At 49.9% G+C, this 17,153-nt stretch overlaps 1 protein-coding gene across 1 annotated transcript in view; it reads right to left on the bottom strand.

Annotated features, from left to right (window-relative positions):
- LOC149334055 (membrane metallo-endopeptidase-like 1) overlaps window positions 1-17,153 on the bottom strand; it is a 29,893-nt gene that overhangs the window by 4,505 nt on the left and 8,235 nt on the right. Inside the window, exons 3-4 of the mRNA XM_089557849.1 lie at window positions 14,146-15,199; window positions 1,581-2,012 (exon numbers count right to left, since the gene is read on the bottom strand). Coding sequence (XP_089413975.1) covers window positions 1,581-2,012; window positions 14,146-15,199 — 1,486 coding nt within the window. The remainder of the gene's footprint in view (window positions 1-1,580; window positions 2,013-14,145; window positions 15,200-17,153) is intronic.

Genomic DNA, 17,153 nt, shown 5'->3' with positions numbered 1-17,153 from the left:
GCTCAACTGATGCAGTTGGATATAAAAGAAACTCACGCGCATATAGAAGATAACCATAAACTTACAATGACATTCAGTTCAACGCCACAACGATGCCTAAGAAGCCGATTCAATTACAACACAATATTACAAAGTTGTTCTTCCGATTAGATGCAGATGGGTGACGTGTTTATGCAGGACGAGTGCGGTACCCCACAAGTAAAATTGTCAGTTGCCGTTAGTTTTGTAGCTTACATGCAATGCACATGGACGAAAAGCCATGGCTTCGTCCACTAATTTCCTGGTTATAGAGGCACTCTCCCCGTCAAAAGTACACATTCCAAGGAGTCTGCTTCCAAGCAGTTAAGCGGGGCTCCATAGCATATCTAGAGTGCAAATGCGGCCGGATTGACGACGCGATGCCATTCCTCTTTCGAGAGGTTACGGTCGTTGAGAATGCATAAGGTGGGATGCAGCAGGCCTCAGAAGGAAATGAAGCCACTTGGTGCATATACATTTGACGGGGAGTGCACGTCAAACGTCTACGCGCGTGGCGAAGAAAAATTATTTGGGCTTAACAGAGCACCAACTCCAAATAAGTAAAGCTGAATCACATTTGGTTAGGGCAAACAACAAGCGCTACGAATGACAGCGTGTATGTAGGAGGCACTTTCGTATGAAAAAATCAGGATTTACGTGAGGTGACTACACAAAGCGGTGAAGTACACCATGCGGAGAATCAAAGAAGTGGAGAACAAGGATGTGGCTCGAGGGAACGTTATCAATCATAGTTTGCCTGGGGTGGTCAGCGCAGTCACCGTTTTGTAACATTTTTCACCTAATTACTTGTTTTCTCGCTTCCGTTCGGTAAGCCCCGCCTATGATAATGGAAACAGCGTTCCATGTCACTTGAAATCTATGAACCTTGGCATCACAGTCGAGAGAAACTATTACTATTGTAGCAAAAGCAAAAAATCGAAAAACGAATTGCTAGCCGTTTCTTCTCGTGGCTATGCGCCCAGATTAGGAACATGCATATACGATAGAAGTGCACCAATTTTTAATTTCTCTCACTTCTAACCTCACATTTGAGCCCCAGTTTAGCTTTACCAAAGCTGGACGGAATAAATTCTCTTCGTTGTCTATATCCGACTTTATTAAGGTCTCTCCGCATTGCCATGCCAACAATCTTGCACTGACATCGCACCGGTCCTTGAGCATAGCCAGTTGGACAACAATTCGTTCACACCAGTGTCTTGTCGTCCACGGGAAAAAGCACACGCCTTCTAAGTAGGAACGTTACTTTGAATCAGTGCGCATCGCGCAGTAACGACCAGAGCGAACTGTTAGCCCGTTCCACCACCGAGGTATTTCAACGCTTTTTTTCGTTCTCTGTGGATCACCCGAAACTTTAGTGATCTAATGATAATGCTGAAGTAAAAGGCAGGCTGTCATTTACTTGCTCAGGGCGGGCTGTACTTCCTAGAGCCTACCTAGTTTTTCATTCTCATACCACTGGTTACGCGATAAAAGCTGTTATCTATATTGTCCTCTACTCATAACGCGCTCTTCGTTCGAGCGCCACTTCTTCGCGTTCTTACTTTGACACCCTCGCGGTCCACCGATCCGACCAGTTCCCGGGCATAAAAGTAGCCGAGACCGCCGTGTATCATGGCGTTGGTGCCATCCGGGTAGAAAAGGGGCGGTGCCAGGGCGCCCAGCGACAAAGCAAGCTCATTCAGCACCGGCACGTATTCGATGTACGGCTGAGCGCTGCTCAGACGGAGCCGCTGCTCCTGGACTCCCGCCTCGGAGCCGAAGAGGCTATGGATGTTGCGTCGGGCGTCAATCCAGAGGTGCGCGAATGAGGAGGCATTCTCGCTGAAGTTGGCGTAGGCCTCCTCGATGCCTTCCACTGTGATGTACTTTTCGGTCGGCCACAGCACGGTGCGCACGCTCTTCAGCTTCTCGACAGCGACGCCGATGGTCTGGTTGTCCATCCACAAGGCAGCGGTAATTTTTTGGATGGCCATCTACAATACGAAGGAGACACACCCGCATTTTTCATCAGAAAATGTCGGTAACAAAAACATTTACAGAATGAACTTGAATCGGGACGGCATCGCATTCTATGCCGAGGGTTTACAATGCTTTTCTCGGGCTGGAAAATGCTACACCTCACAAGACCCCTTACAAGGGAGGCCATCTTATAAAAATTCTGCAAGTCATCGGCTTACAAAACAATGGCAAAATTTTCCTCCTTTTCTCGCGCTTTCTTGTCCATGAAGGCTCTCGTCGAAATATTTTGTATGCGTTTGGAAAGAGCGATCTCGCCACCCTCCAGCAGAGTTGCAGCGCACTTATAGCGGGTAATTTCATCTAAATTTTTCGATGTGGCCCTTTGGTGATCCGAAGTGTGATGAGGCAAAAGCCATTACCGCAACGGTCTCCAACGTCGTTACGCTAGACTAGGAGAACTGCATATGTGATGGTTGGAACTCTGCGTAGCATAGTGGTTAGCACGCTCGGCTTTAAAAAGGAAGGATGTTGGGTCGATTCTCTCCGTGCACAAGATTTGTTTTCTGGTTAATGACTAGCTAGTCATGACTTGTGACTATTATAGACTAATTATGACTTTCACTTCAGATGTAACGGACGGACGGACGGCGGACAGAGTCATGGTCGCGAGTATGAGTCACTAAAGGCTTTCGTCGTAATATTTGCTCATTGCATTGCAGTGTCAACTGTCACGTGGTGCTAAGAAAAAAAGAAATTTCGGTTTTCCCCATGGCGCGTACTACCGAATTTCTTTTAATTGGGAAGGACTGACTGCCTCACAATAATATCAGGGATGTGCAAACACTGTGTGTTGTACATCTGGTGATGTTCTACTGGAGGCTATGAGGGTAATAAGTTGAAAGGCATCCCAAGTGAGGGTGGCTGATTGCCATTCAAGCTACAGTTCTGAAATTTTATCATTTCCTTGCAGAGTTCTGTGGTGGATTTGCTATTTACTCTGAACGAATACAATCATTTCTGTCCTCAAAATCACCGTACAAAAATTGCGGACAAATGCTTCATTGTTCATTCTGAGAATTCTGCAGCTGGAATTTTCGTCAATAACAGCCCAGAAAATGCTATTCCGCTATCGGTACACGTACAGTCGTTGATAATCTTACTCCCTTACTCCCTCGTGCTATATTAGGTTTCCCGGAGTTAGAAAAACTAAATAAATTAAGTTATGTGAAAAGTAAACTGGCTGACGCATGTGTTGGTGCGGCATAGAACAGAGCAGAGCACAGCGCTTGCAGGCGGCAGTTCTCCGCCATGTTAACTATTGAATAATGTCAAGGGTGACACAAGAATATAATTGCGTGACATGATCGCTGCTAGAAACATTTGTCCCGACTCTGCGGCTTTGGAAGAAAGAACTCTCAAACCTAGTAAAATTATTTCAGAAAAAAAATAGCCCGAAGCAAGAGAACTTCCTTATATTTCAATATTTAACTAGGCGCAACGCACAGCATAGAGCAAAGACACGCAAGAAGTGTGCACATCGATTAAGCCGGAATAAAGAAATTCAGGAAATCATTTCATATGTTTAACTAGGAGCAGCGCACAGCATAGAGTTAAGCAAGCACAAGTGCGGACATCTTATAAGCAGGGATAAAAAAATACAAGAATTCACCTTATAAACATCAGACCGAGTCAGTTAAGAATTACCTAACGTACATGTGAGAGAAGCCAACAGCCACAGAAACCAAGGAGCACATGGTGATTTACGTACATGGTGATTTACGTATGGAATATTACAGTGATGAGCATAATGAAGGCGAGACAGCTATCCAAGGACTGAGTCAGTTAAGAATTACCTAACGTACTTGATGATTTACATATGGAATATTACAGTGATGAGCATAATGAAGGCAAGACAGCCGTCCAGGGCATATCTTAAGGATAAAAACTGATATCTAATTTCTGAGCGTAGCCCATGAATCAGGACTCATTCTACTGATCAACAAGCAATTTGACAACAGAACAGGAGATGCAGGGTGCACAAACTAAGAAAAGACAATTAGGGTCACTCCCCTGTCTTTCTAAGAAAGCCGTGAGGTGGTGATTACTTTCTGTCCTTAGCTCCTTCCGAACACCTGCATACACGTTTTGGGATCAGTGCACGTTAAATATCCCCAGGTAGTAGAAATTATTCCGCAGACCTCCAGTACGGCACCTCTTTCTCTCTTTCATCTTTCACTCCCACCTTCCTCCCTTCCCTTACGGCGCCTTTCAGGTGTCCGCCGAGATATGTGAGACAGATATACTGCGCCATTTCCTTTCTTCAAAAAACCAATTTACCAATGCATTTTTCACCTTTTCAAGCTTTCACCCATTCCCTTTTTCCTTTCACATCTTTTTGATCCTCCCCCTCCATTGTTTGCATTGGTGCTATACAGTATTGAAGTACCTCACGCATGCTTTAAAAGCTGCGTGTTTAGAATGCCGTAGTGCACTCGAAAAAAGCTGGTTCTCCAGATGAAACGCCGTGAATTATATCCTGCTATGTTTTTCAATTTATTGTGATATTCTCATATATTTCTGATTATAGTTATAGCATAAACCATGGCGCGGCGAAGATTCAGATCGTGGGCTTTCTTAACTTCAGGGGCCACTCAAGCCCCGCCTTAAGCGTCTGGCGGGATTGCGGTAATGGGTTCCTTCTGTGGCCTGGGCTGCACTTTGCATATTACTTCGCAAAGACGCGCATTCTTTATTTTACACTCACAAGTCACGCGAAGTCCTAATAGCACCCCTGAGGCAATGGTGAGCGGCCAAGCGCTGTTTCCCTGGACGGGCAGGTCGGTGTTCCTGGCCTGGTGTGCAGACGCGTGTGCGTATGGGCTCCGGCCATTTCTCCTATCTTGACCGACTTTTGACCTTCCGCCGACGTTTATTGTGTCTCCCGAAGTTCACGAAGGTGCTCGGCACCTGCCCAGCCCAATTTCGGGACCGGCACTCCGTTTTTGTGTCCTGCATGGACACTTGTTTCCACCGAGCCCAGCGCCAGCCTCGCTAAGCCTACCGCCGCTGACGATAGGCTCTGCTTCGCAGCCGGGCCCAGTGCTTCGCCAAGCATGGACGTCGTCACCGTGGAGGGGGAGGATCTAGTCCCTCAAGATTATATAGCCACGGACTGGACCTACGTAGCCCGCTGCTACGAACGCGGCTCCACCGCTTCTTCATCGAAACGCACTCCCAAGCCACTGCTGACGGAGACGCCTTCTGCGTCCACCCAGCATACCGCGTCCCAGCAGCTACCTCCCTCCACGTCACGTAAGCTACCTCGAGGTGCACCGTCACTGCCACGTCTCCCTCTTGAAGACTTTAAAGTCATCATTCGCTCTCGCGGGGGCCTCAATCTGCGTGCCTGGGGCGAGAACGCTCTTCGCAGAGCAATCACCTCAAGCCTTCGTTTGACTTACTCCGATACCGCAGAGGACCGCCTTCGGGTGAATTTCGTTCACAACACCCTCACCTTTAGCACCCCGAACCGGGACCGCGCCATCACTTACACGAAGCTACAGGAAATCATCCTGGGTCCGACAAGCTACCCAGTTGCCACCTATTTGGCCCCACCAGGCACATACGTCCGAGGTATCATTCACCACCAATACGTGGATGAGACCCAGGAGGAAATCATGGAGTACTTGATACCCCAGAATCCAGAACACTGCATTCTCTACGCCCGCCGTTTAGGCAAGACCCAATCTATTGTCATCACTTTCGCAGGGACAAAGGTCCCCCGCCAAGTCTCTTACGCAGGAAGTGCTGTGCGCTGCTACATCTTCAAGAACAAAGTGGAAGCCTGCCTTAAATGTCGCAAAACGGGACACCGAGAGGACGTTTGCCCGTCTCCCAAGCTCTCCAAGTGTCCTCACTGCGGAGTTTGCGACCCTGACGAAACCCATGAATGCACCCCCACTTGTATAGTTTGTTCTGGTCCTCACCAGACCGGTTCCTCCAAATGTAAACGCCGCTACAAAGTGCCTGCTGCCGTACTGAAACGCCAGCTACAAGCTGACTCAGACAGTGCCTCCACCTCCCATCGTTCCCGATCCTGGACCCGTCGCCAAGGGTCTGGAAACACCTCGGCCAAAATGGATTCTAACCGCTCCTCCTCCTCTTACCGGCGCTCCAGCCGGAATCGCTCCCAGTCCTTCCCACCCCTTGACTCCAAGTCGTCTCCTCACCGAGAGCCCTCCACGAAAAACCAGGTGAGCTGGGCAGCTGCGGCTTCTCACTCTCAGCAATCTCAGTCTCGTGATTCAGAGCTGCAAGCCCTGCGCGACGAGATAACAGCCCTTAAAGCTAGCAATCATAGACTCCAACAAGAAAACGCTTCTTTAAAGCGTTCACCCTTTGCACCGGATCCACCACCTCAAACAAATGCCACTCTACCACATCAACCTGTTCCTACCATCTCACCTCAGGCGCCCTCATCTACTCCCCCGCAACCCAAAGATACTACCTCTAGTCCTCCCTCTAAGCGGAAAGCTACCTCCCGCTCAGAACGCTACGTTAATTTTGCCGACCTCGAGGAATTTGAGGCTCGCCTAGAGGAAAAATTAGAGGATAAAATTGATGCTAAGCTCGAAGCGAAATTTGCTGAGTTCTCCCATCAAATCCAACAGCAAATGCTCCAGTTCCAACAACAAATGCAGCAGCAAATCCAACAACAACCTAACATCCTCATGCAACAGATCCAAACACGCGTCACAGCCCTTGAAGCTAGGGGAGACGCAACGGCCGCCCTCCACACGACGCGCGGTAAACCATACGGCCGCTTGCCGCACGCTCCCACCACCCAACCCATCTTAGCTTCACCCACACTTCACCATGGCGCCCCGCCACCTACTTAATGTGTGGCAATGGAACTGCAGGGGGTTTCGCCGCAAGCGAGGCAACCTGCAGCAGTATGTCCAAAATTCCGACATCCCCCCTGATATCATCGCCCTTCAGGAAACTCATGGCCCAGTGAAACTACCTGGCTATAAACCATACTCCCCCCTAGATGTCACCACTCCCGACACAGCTATTTTGGTTCAACGCAACCTGACGGCCGTCCAACACTCCTTAGACGACGTGGGGTAGACTGCGTCTTGCTCGAACTACTCCCTCGTAAAAGGGGCGAACAAGGCCTCTTCATTCTTAACCTTTATAGCCCTCCAAAAGACAGAAGACGCGACTTCACCACCCTTCTTTCCCGGGTCAACAGGCTCGCGCACCATTCCGGTCTCCTAATTGTAGGAGATTTCAATGCCCACCACCCCGCTTGGGGTTACCGCACCGCCAACCGAAAGGGTAACACTCTGTGGTTGCGAGCACAGGAGCCGGGCTTCACCCTTGTTACTGACCCTCACACCCCCACCCGCGTAGGAAACAGCGTGTCTGTTGACACTTCACCTGATCTGACATTCTGCAAAAACGTACGGTTCGATCAGTGGCTCAACACTGGGAATACCCTCGGCAGCGACCACTATCTCCTCGCGACCACCCTCAGCATGACCCCGTTCCGCCGGAGAGGTCGCCCGACCCTAATCACGCATTGGGACAAGTTTCGTTCCCTACGTGCTCAGAACGCCCTTACCCGGATTAATAACCTGGACGAGTGGATCTCCAAACTGCAGGCAGATGTCTCTGCTACTACTCAAGAGTCACCTATCACGGCTGATGAATTCAATACAGACAGCCGTCTCCTCCACCTATGGCAGGCCCGCGAAAGCCCGCAAAACCTTTGGAAAAAACAGCGCCACAATAGAACGCTTCGGCGTAGAGTAGCTCAGATAGACAAACAGATTGAGGCGCACACTATCGCACTGACTACCCAGCAATGGGGTCAAGTTTGTGACAACATGCGTGGACAGCTCGGGCTAAATCGCACCCGGCACCTTCTCCGTTACCTTTTGGACCCAGACGGTTGCAAAACATCCCAACGAGACAGCATTTCCCGCATAGTCCATCAACACCCCGGCTCAGACCAGGATCTTCTCGATGAACTTCGTGTGCGCTATCTCAATACTACTTCCCCGGACCTTCTCTCCCCCCTACATGGGCGGTGCCAACCCTGCCCTCGATCAGGAGATTTCGGAAGCTGAGCTAAGATTCCCTCTCACTCAGCTCCGTCCTAACTCTGCCCCGGGACCGGACGGCATTTCCAACAAAACTCTCCGTAATTTAGATGACCCGTCCATTGAGGCCCTCACTGCCTTTATGAATGATTGCTGGAGAGAGGGTAAAATCCCCGCAGCATGGAAACATGCACGCGTGACTTTCATACCGAAGCCAGGCAAACAACTAGCTCTCGAAAACCTCCGCCCCATCACCCTCACTTCCTGTGCTGGGAAACTGATGGAGCACGTCATTCTCAACCGTCTCAATAATTACGTTGAAGATAACCATCTCCTACCTCGCACCATGATTGGCTTCCGCTCAAATCTCTCTACGCAAGACATGCTCCAGCTCTCACGAGAGTTACTGTGCCCCTCTGCCAGAGCGGGCACAAAGGCTATTGTAGGGCTTGATTTAACTAAAGCATTTGACAGCGTCTCGCACCGAGCTATTCTCACTAACCTCTCCCTATTAAATCCTGGTCACCGTACCTACGAGTATATCCCCCGGCTATCCCATACCTTATACGCAGACGACATTACCCTCTGGGTTTCAACAGGCAACGATGCTGAGGTCGAATCCGCACTTCAACAAGCGGTCGATGTCATTGAGCGCCATGTAGCCGCAGCCGACCTCTCGTGCTCCCCTCAGAAGTCCGAGCTGCTGCTCATCCGAGGTCAACCCGGCCTCCACGGCCATCCTCCCATCTGCATTACTGCTAGTGGTCAGCCCATACGCGAAGTATCCACCATTAGGGTATTGGGGCTCCTCAACCAGAGCAATCGGAAAAACACCGACACTCTAGCTAAACTTACAGTCTCTGTATCGCAGACCATTCGTCTAATTCGTCGCATTGCTAATAAACATAGAGGCATGCGAGAGGCCGACCTCCGATGTCTTGTTCAGGCATTTGTTATCAGTCGCCTCACATATACCCTCCCTTACCTCTACCTTAGCTGCCAGGAACAGGACCGCGTTGACTGCCTTATTCGACAGGCATACAGGGCGGCTCTTCATCTCCCCCACCGGACCCCCACGTATAAACTACTGGCATTAGGGGTCTACAACACTGTGACGGAGCTCTCGGAAGCTCATCTCACTTCTCAGTACGAGCGTCTCACTCACACCTCCACGGGACGTCACATACTCGACAAGCTTCGAATATGCTTCGAAACAACCGCACCCGGCAGGGTCCAGCTTTCACACCATATCCACAGTAACCTTATCGTTACCCCTCTTCCTAAAAATATGCACCCAGAGTATCATGTCGCTCGCCGCAAGCACAGGGCTAAGTCTCTGCACAAAAAGTATTTAACAGATCGGACAGCAGTCTATGTCGACGCCGCCGAATACCCCGACCGCGAAGCTTTTTCGCTTGCGGTTGTAAACTACTGTGGACGGCCGCTAGTTGCGTGCTCCATTCCCGTCAGATCGCCTGAAGAGGCCGAGGAGGCGGCCATAGCCTTGGCGATGGTCTCCACCTCTGCAGAAACCATCCTCAGCGACTCTAAATCTGCGATTCGTAATTTCGCCAAAGGCCGGGTCTCCCCTGTCACCCTCTCTCTCCTCCACTCCACCAAACTTCAACTCCGCCCGATCCAATTGATCTGGGTCCCTGCGCACTCATCGCATCCAGGGAACGAGGCGGCCCACAATTATGCCCGAGGATTCGTCGACCGGGATGTGGTGTCGCCCGTCCTGCGGACGGCGAGAGAACGTGTGGTTACATTTCATGACATAACCATGCACTACCGCTTAGGTAGACTTCTATATCCCCCCGCACATAGTTCTCTCACCAAACCCCAAGAAGTTGCGTGGAGGCAACTCCAAACGAACACTTTCCCCAACCCCGCGATATATGCCCGCATATACCCTGGGGTCTACTCCCCTTCCTGTCAACTGTGTGGCCAACATGCCACTCTATCCCACATACTCTGGGCTTGCCCTCGGGACTCCCCCCCCTCGAGGCTTGCAGCTCTCGAATCCAGACCAGTGGGAGGCCGCATTGCTCAGTTCCGACTCGGACACACAGATCCGGGTTGTGACAAGAGCCCTAGAAGTCGCCGAACGCCACGGGCTCATGGCCACTTGATGGGGCTGTAACCCCACACCGTCAGATACATTTCTCGACGGAAATAAAGTTTATCCACCTCCTCCTCCCTGTACGGGCGGGTGGCTGCTTCAAACAAAGCCACAGGTTGGTCTCGTAACAGCTACGCTGCTCTCCTCGAGCAAGCTCTCGCAACCATTCATTATTATTACCTGCCACGATGGGCAGTTTGCACACAGCGCGATAGGAATGTTGTAACGAGATCACAAGGTCACGTCATCTTTGTCTCTTGACAATTAATTCATTTATTTATGCTCAATTTTATGCAACATCTCCCTTGCGAGCCTTTTACCTCAAGGGCCGCGCAGCTCTAGCGAAGGTACCCTGACACCCATGCAACCCGCGAATACCCAATCTTCAACAAACGCCGACATTCGTCGAAAGAGGGGCGTGCAGAGGAAATGCGTACGCAAAAATGCGCCATCTTCGACACATGCATCAAGGAGGCCTTAGCAGACGCCTGTGGAAAGTGATGGGTTCTACTCGTCGGCGTTTTTTGCACAGGTGCGGAGACAGACGGGAAGTAGAGGTCAATAAAGGAATACCTCGACCGTGGCACTATTGTATCGTGGGTAGCTGAAAACTTGACAAAAATAAAGAACTATGGCGCAGCGTCAACTACGAAAACGATTCAATTTTGGGAAGGAATAAGAAAGGAAAAGGTTATAAGGATCAAGGTAGAAGTAGAGGTAAACAGTCCACCATCTTAGCGCCGCTAAGGAATGGGCGCGGTACTATAGGAATGTGACTAGCTGACGCGCCCTGGCCCCTCACGACGGAGGTTCAGCGAGAGATCGTCGGTATTGCGGGAAAATGCAGCACTATGTGCGGTGCAGCAGCTAGCCGGAGCCGTCATCTGCGAGCAAGTGCGTGACCATCTGCGTGTTTGTACTGACGATACCGTGGCCAGCGCATGCCGCTCGCTCGCCGCGGTGGCCACCATCCCCGCCCTGCAGCTGCATCGCCTCCAAAGAGTGGCTTCCCTGGGCTTTTCGACCACAGCGGAGCTAGTGGGCCTTCGGCTGGGCTTGGAGGTGGTGCTCACCCCTACTCCGCCGCCGCCCAGGTGTGTTCGGCTGTGCGATTCCGATTTACGTGTCACCCTTAGCCGACTGCAGACACGCGCCCGTGCACCTCGTTGCTGTGCGCGTTACGCGAGCACATTGAGCGTGTCGCGGAGCGTAGACTTAGTATTCGTGTGCAGTGCGTCCACGGCACTGCCGCAACGAGTACGCCGACATGAGCGCCACCGCCGCACATCAGCTTCCTCCCAGCGACGAAACACTCGCCCTGGAAAGCGTGCATGCGGTGATCTACGATCACCTCCGTCAGCAACACCCGTACCCTCGAATCGCGCGAGGGGAGCGCATTTCTGTCGTTCGCACGCGCCGATTGTCGCGCATCCCATGCGCGATCACTATCTGAGTGCGCTTCGGCTGCGTGTGGCCCGATGAGAGACGGGTGCGCCACGAACTTTAGTCTAGTGACGCGTGCGGTGACTGCGGCGCAGTGGAGACGTTGGAGAACATGCTCTTTCACTGTACCGCTTCTGCAGTTCCGCATCAGGAGATGCTCGCGGCCTGCAGGGTGCTGGGAATCATCCCAGAAAGTCTGGAGGTGCTACTGTGGCCGCGCGGCAGTATGCGCACCCGTGACACAACAATTGTGAGCCTCTGTGCGTTCATCGAGCAGGAGGGCTTGACTTCCCGCTTGCTTTTTGCCCGGTAGTACACGCGCGACATGAATGCACCATTGGTGCTACCTCGGACGGTATAAAGGGTCGGGTGTCCCACTCCGGCCGCTAGTGCAGTGTGCCGTGCGCGCGACTAGTCCGATACAGGACGCTAAGAGCGCGGCTATGTACATGCAGTGTATTTCACCTTTTGTAATTGATTCTACAGAGTGGCCGCTCGAGCGCACTTCGTTCCGGACAAAGCCTGGGCATTTGCGCACGAGTGGCGCGAACTTGATTACTTATGGGTTTTTTTAAATTGTGTACAAAGCTCTCCCCTCTCCTGTCTTGCTATCGCTCCCCTATATACTTCTCCTCGCTATCCTCTCCCTTTCCGTTGAACGTGTAACGGCTGTAGCTCGGGTGCCTATGATATAAGATAGGATATGCCGTGGCCGGCAGCATTATTTTCCTCAACTTTTTCTTTTTTAATTAAACCACTGACAACACCCACCTTGAGAGCTGTGAATCGCACCTGACCAACAGATTTCAGTCTCAAGCGGCATCAACGAAACCGTAAACCGGCTATCATGGCTATCACGGCTATCAAAAATAATTATCTCCTAGATGTTGGGAGTAGAGACTGACAGAAAGGGCGACAGAAAGCATAGGAAGCATTGCTTGCGACGTTATTTCTTGTTTTTTTTTTTATGTCACTCCTCATCTGTCAAGTTTTTATTGTTAGTGTTGTTTTTCCGCCTTTTTTATTTTTATATTATATTGTATTCTATTGCATTGTATTGTACCGCATTTTTCCTCTTTTTTGCCACTTTTTATTGTCATATTCGCTGTTATGCCTCTCTTCTCTTCACACAGTGATTAAATGTCATGGTGTTCGGTGCTCACCCACGCGCAGTGGAAAATTACATTTGTTTAACCTTGAATAGTCCTGCAGTTCCTGGAGTTCCCCAGTACGCAGTATAAGTTTAGGGTTCCTCATTTGCACAAAACTATGCACCAATTCTGCGGAGTTATTAACAGAAAGGCGGTAGCCTATTATGTAAACTGCTGTACCGATCAGTTGTTGTTGTTAGCTGCAGACAAAAATTGATGCGATACATTTTAAATCGCATACAGCTTAATATACCACCAGTTAGCTACAAACATAAACAGGAAAATGAACTCAGTAGTGCAACAGTCTCTACATTTCGATGTTTGTTGTCTACACGTTTTTTTTTTCAAGTGTTCGGTAGGCTCAGATGGTAAACACAAACTACTCGTAAAATCTACACTGATAAGGAAAAAGTGAACAGAAAAAATCTACATTTCATTTAAAAGGATTCTAGTGGTTTGTGCTGCAAAAAAATCTCTGCCTCTCCCGTAACCGAGAGTAGAGTAAGCATGAAATGTTTACGGGCCTAATGTCATCTCGGTGGACACCCGAACCGCACCGTACAGGAAGGGAGGAACGCCACCACCCGTTCAGCGCGATGCCTTGCCATTTGAACGCAAGGTTTTTTGAGGAAAGGAAATGGCGCAGTAATTCTCTGCCATCTCGGTGGACACCCGAACCGCACCGTAATGGAAGGGAGGAACGCCATCACCCGTTCGGCGCGATGCCTTGCCCTTTGAACGCAGCGCTTCTCCCCCGGGCCCCTGTGCGCCTGCGCGGCTTTGCTTCGATGCGCGAAGCCCCTAAGAGATCACGTATGACAACGAAGTGTATCGTGGCATTTATGTATTTTTTGCACGCGTTATTAGAAATCGGAAATTATAATTCCGTGCATTATCAAACGCACAGCGACTGATATCTTGATAAACATTGAGAAGGCACTGGCAGCAGTTTTTTTTATGACTCCTTTGGAGACCAACCGGCGCTTGCATGCCGGTCGCGTAGGAGGGCTTAGAGAGTCTCGTTAAATCTTGTTAAGTCTCGTACGGTGCCCGGATGTTCACGTTTCAGAGCCCGAATTACTGGAATTCAGTGCCCGGATGACTGGAATTCAGTGCCCGGATGAGTGGATTTCAGTGCCCGGATAAGTGGATTTCAGTGCCCGGATGATGGCTCTCGGTCTCGGCGTGACGTCACCACACTGCCGACAACGGGGGCTAAAAGCATTTCATGCTTAATACAGAGAACTTTTCCAACATGGCGACAATCGTACAAGATCAGCTAATAAATAACGTAGTACTTTCCAAGTAAAAGGTATTTGCTTACCTCTAAAATGCCGGACAGGTGAGCGTCGACCAGGACTCTCCTTTCCCTGGGGAAGTAGGAGGCGATAGTCATGGCGGCCACGAGCAGCTTGTAGTTGGCCTCCACCTGCGACGCGCAATAGCGAATTCGCGCCTCTTCCGCACGAGTCTTATCGCCGTGCATGATTTCCAGTGTGGCTGCTGGGTTTGCCATGATGCCGTATGTCCAAACAAAGAGCCATGCAAGGTGACGACGCACGAGGCGGTCTTTGAACTTGCTGAAAATATCGCTGATGCCTTTTAGCAGAGCGAGATCACTGAAGAGAATCCAGTCGTCCAGTGTCAAGGGCGGGTGAATTTTCAGCACAGAGTTCAAAGCACGCCTCACTTCCTCGGGACTATCGGTCTGCGAATGCTTCTCCCAATCGCGCAGAGCGAATTGACCAGGAGTTCGAGGCTTGGACGTCCCAGGCCGTATAAGGAGGTCGAAAACATACTCCAGCATGTTGTAGGTCTGCGCGATATCCGCCGTTACAGGATCGCTGTCGGTGGCGTTGGCGAAAAGCCTGAAGAGGGCTCCGTAAACGTAGTCGTATTTGGTTCTTGGTACGTTTTTGAAGATAGCCCTCCAGACGGTCATCCTGTTGCTGTGCGAAAAGAAGATGCGCCGCTTTGGATATGCTGGAGTGCTCGGGAGAAACCTCATTTTGAACCAAAGATTCACGCTCCAGTTCAAAGCCAGGTCGAATAGGACATCAAGGGGCGACCCGCCTTCTTCCGACTGCTCCGGCCACACGAGACCCCGGGCGCGCATGAAGTCCTGAACGGCGTCGACTTGAGACCCCGTCTGAGTCATGCAGCTGTTGAACATGGCGGCCGCTTTCCTCCCCGCGGGCAGCTTGTCTACGCCGTCCTGCAGCAGTGCTGAAAACTTGTTCTGCCACTGGCTCACCATGTCAGACAGCGCAGATGTGGAGTAGTCGGAAAACTTGCGTTCCCTCCAGTTGCCGCAGACGTGGGCCCCAAAGTCGTCGCACGGGTCCACGGTGAGATCTAGCTGGCCTTCTATGAGATCCCTGCAGAAAGACGACTGATTCTATTTTTAACGCAGGACGTGCCGCAGCTGTGGAACACCGATCTTAAAACATAGAGGCCTCTACGAGGATCCAGTTAGTACCAATTTCTATCCTCTGGTGCTAACAAAGACAAATAATTCTTAATGCCCTGAATTGGATAGTTTTTTTTTACTGTCCTGTCAACCTTGTTTTTTGTGCTTAAACCTGAATTTCTGGAGATTTAAAAATCTTCACGTGACTTCTTAGCATTCCTAAATGCGCCTGATGAAACGAATACGGTTGAGAAGAAAGCTTGGATGGGAAGGACACATACTGCAATGACTATTGCACCCATGGGCTAAAAATGCACCGGTCCGAACATTGGTTGCGAAAAAATGTAGATACTTAGTTGATTGACAGTTGTGACGCGGCAGAATATTTGCGATGAAGCTGCTGCAATTTGAAAGCATCGCACAGCAAATTTTTGGCAGTCCAGTGTGCTGCGTCCACCCATCGCACACCCACCTGAGACCCCTGTCGTTTGTTTCCCAATGCTCGGGGTATGCTTGACAGTGAAGGACTTGGACGCGCTTACTTGAAGGATTCTGCTGCTAATGATACGCTGAAATTAATTAATGATAACCGCGTGAAATATGTATAGTTCAGTATGCCCTACAGGTTACATAGATCTGTTCAAAAAACGTTAATAGATGTTTGGACGTTCATCGTTCATAATTAACGATCTGTGTGTTTTAAGCACAGCAGAGGTAAGTTATAACGGCCGAAGCTATAACGAATTCTCTCATTACGAAAAATTGTGGCGTTCCATCATATTATGTATGAGGGCAATGGCTATTCCTCTCAGATGCAACAAACAACTTTGGCCACACCACGCGGGTGTCCGAAATGACGAGGCGTTGTAAACTTTTGTCGTAAAGTTTAAGAAGTGGCGCTTCCAGAAAGCGCGGAGATGGATGAGCGCCTCTTAGGCCTGGCGACAACGATCTGGGAAGAACATTCCCCTGCTTAAAAAAGATGTATGATGCAATAAATTCATACAGTTTATCGTACCAATATCATAGACTTATCATGCAAACCATAGAAAAATATCATACAAATGCCATTAATTTCTGTAAAATCATACAGTCATCACAGAGATATCATAGAAAATCATACAAATTGTTTGATATATCATTCAGATTGTATGATATTCTATGATAAAGCCTCTATGAGGTTACTGCATCACAAAACTTTTTTTCAGCAGGGTTGGTCCAAAAACAGAAATAAAAAGTTACATTGAAACAGATCGGCCAAGCGCTCGCCGATCAATTGGAAGCGAAATCATTGCTCGCCTGCTCGCAGGCTGCGCAAATCATCCTAAGTGGCACAACAAACGCAGTGTGCGTGAGATAAGGCCATCGCCAAAAGCGAAAGTACTCCAAGCTTCTGTTCTGTTCTCCTGTAATCCAGGCTATAGTGCTGAGGGACCGTGAGTCATGTTCAGGTTAAATAAATTGTCCATTTAGCATTGCTATTCTTGATTTCAGCTCGGATATCATCTTGGTATCCCGAAATGTTTCACCAGTGCGACTTTTCTTTTAGTTTGGTCAGACGTTATGACGATCTCCACAGCGTCGTTTTAGGCACCAAGCGCTCGTAGCTCTCATTCTCGCTTGCTGAGGGCGAAGACTTCCTGAACTAGTAGCCTAAGATAGGCGCGAATCTGACGCCGAATTTGAGGGCCAACTTATCCGATATACTCCTGAAGTTTTTCCGTGCTGTGTCAGGAGTCACTACTGACCGGAAATGACGGGGTTGCCGTGGAGCGCCAAAACTAGATCTGCGACATTGGGGGCGTCTAGGGCAGAACTGCCCGTGCCCGGCTTGCGCCCCGGGCACGCGCTGCCCCACATTATTTTCATCTCCTGTCGCACTGCGTAGCTGGCACCAAGGTATCAGCTGCGAGTTCTGAACT

Source organism: Amblyomma mixtum, chromosome 8 (assembly GCF_055824585.1).
Source record: "Amblyomma mixtum isolate Tamu chromosome 8, ASM5582458v1, whole genome shotgun sequence".
Lineage (NCBI taxonomy): Eukaryota > Metazoa > Arthropoda > Arachnida > Ixodida > Ixodidae > Amblyomma > Amblyomma mixtum.
The sequence above is the reverse complement of the archived record's forward strand: the minus strand, read 5'-3'. Positions and strand labels throughout refer to the sequence as shown.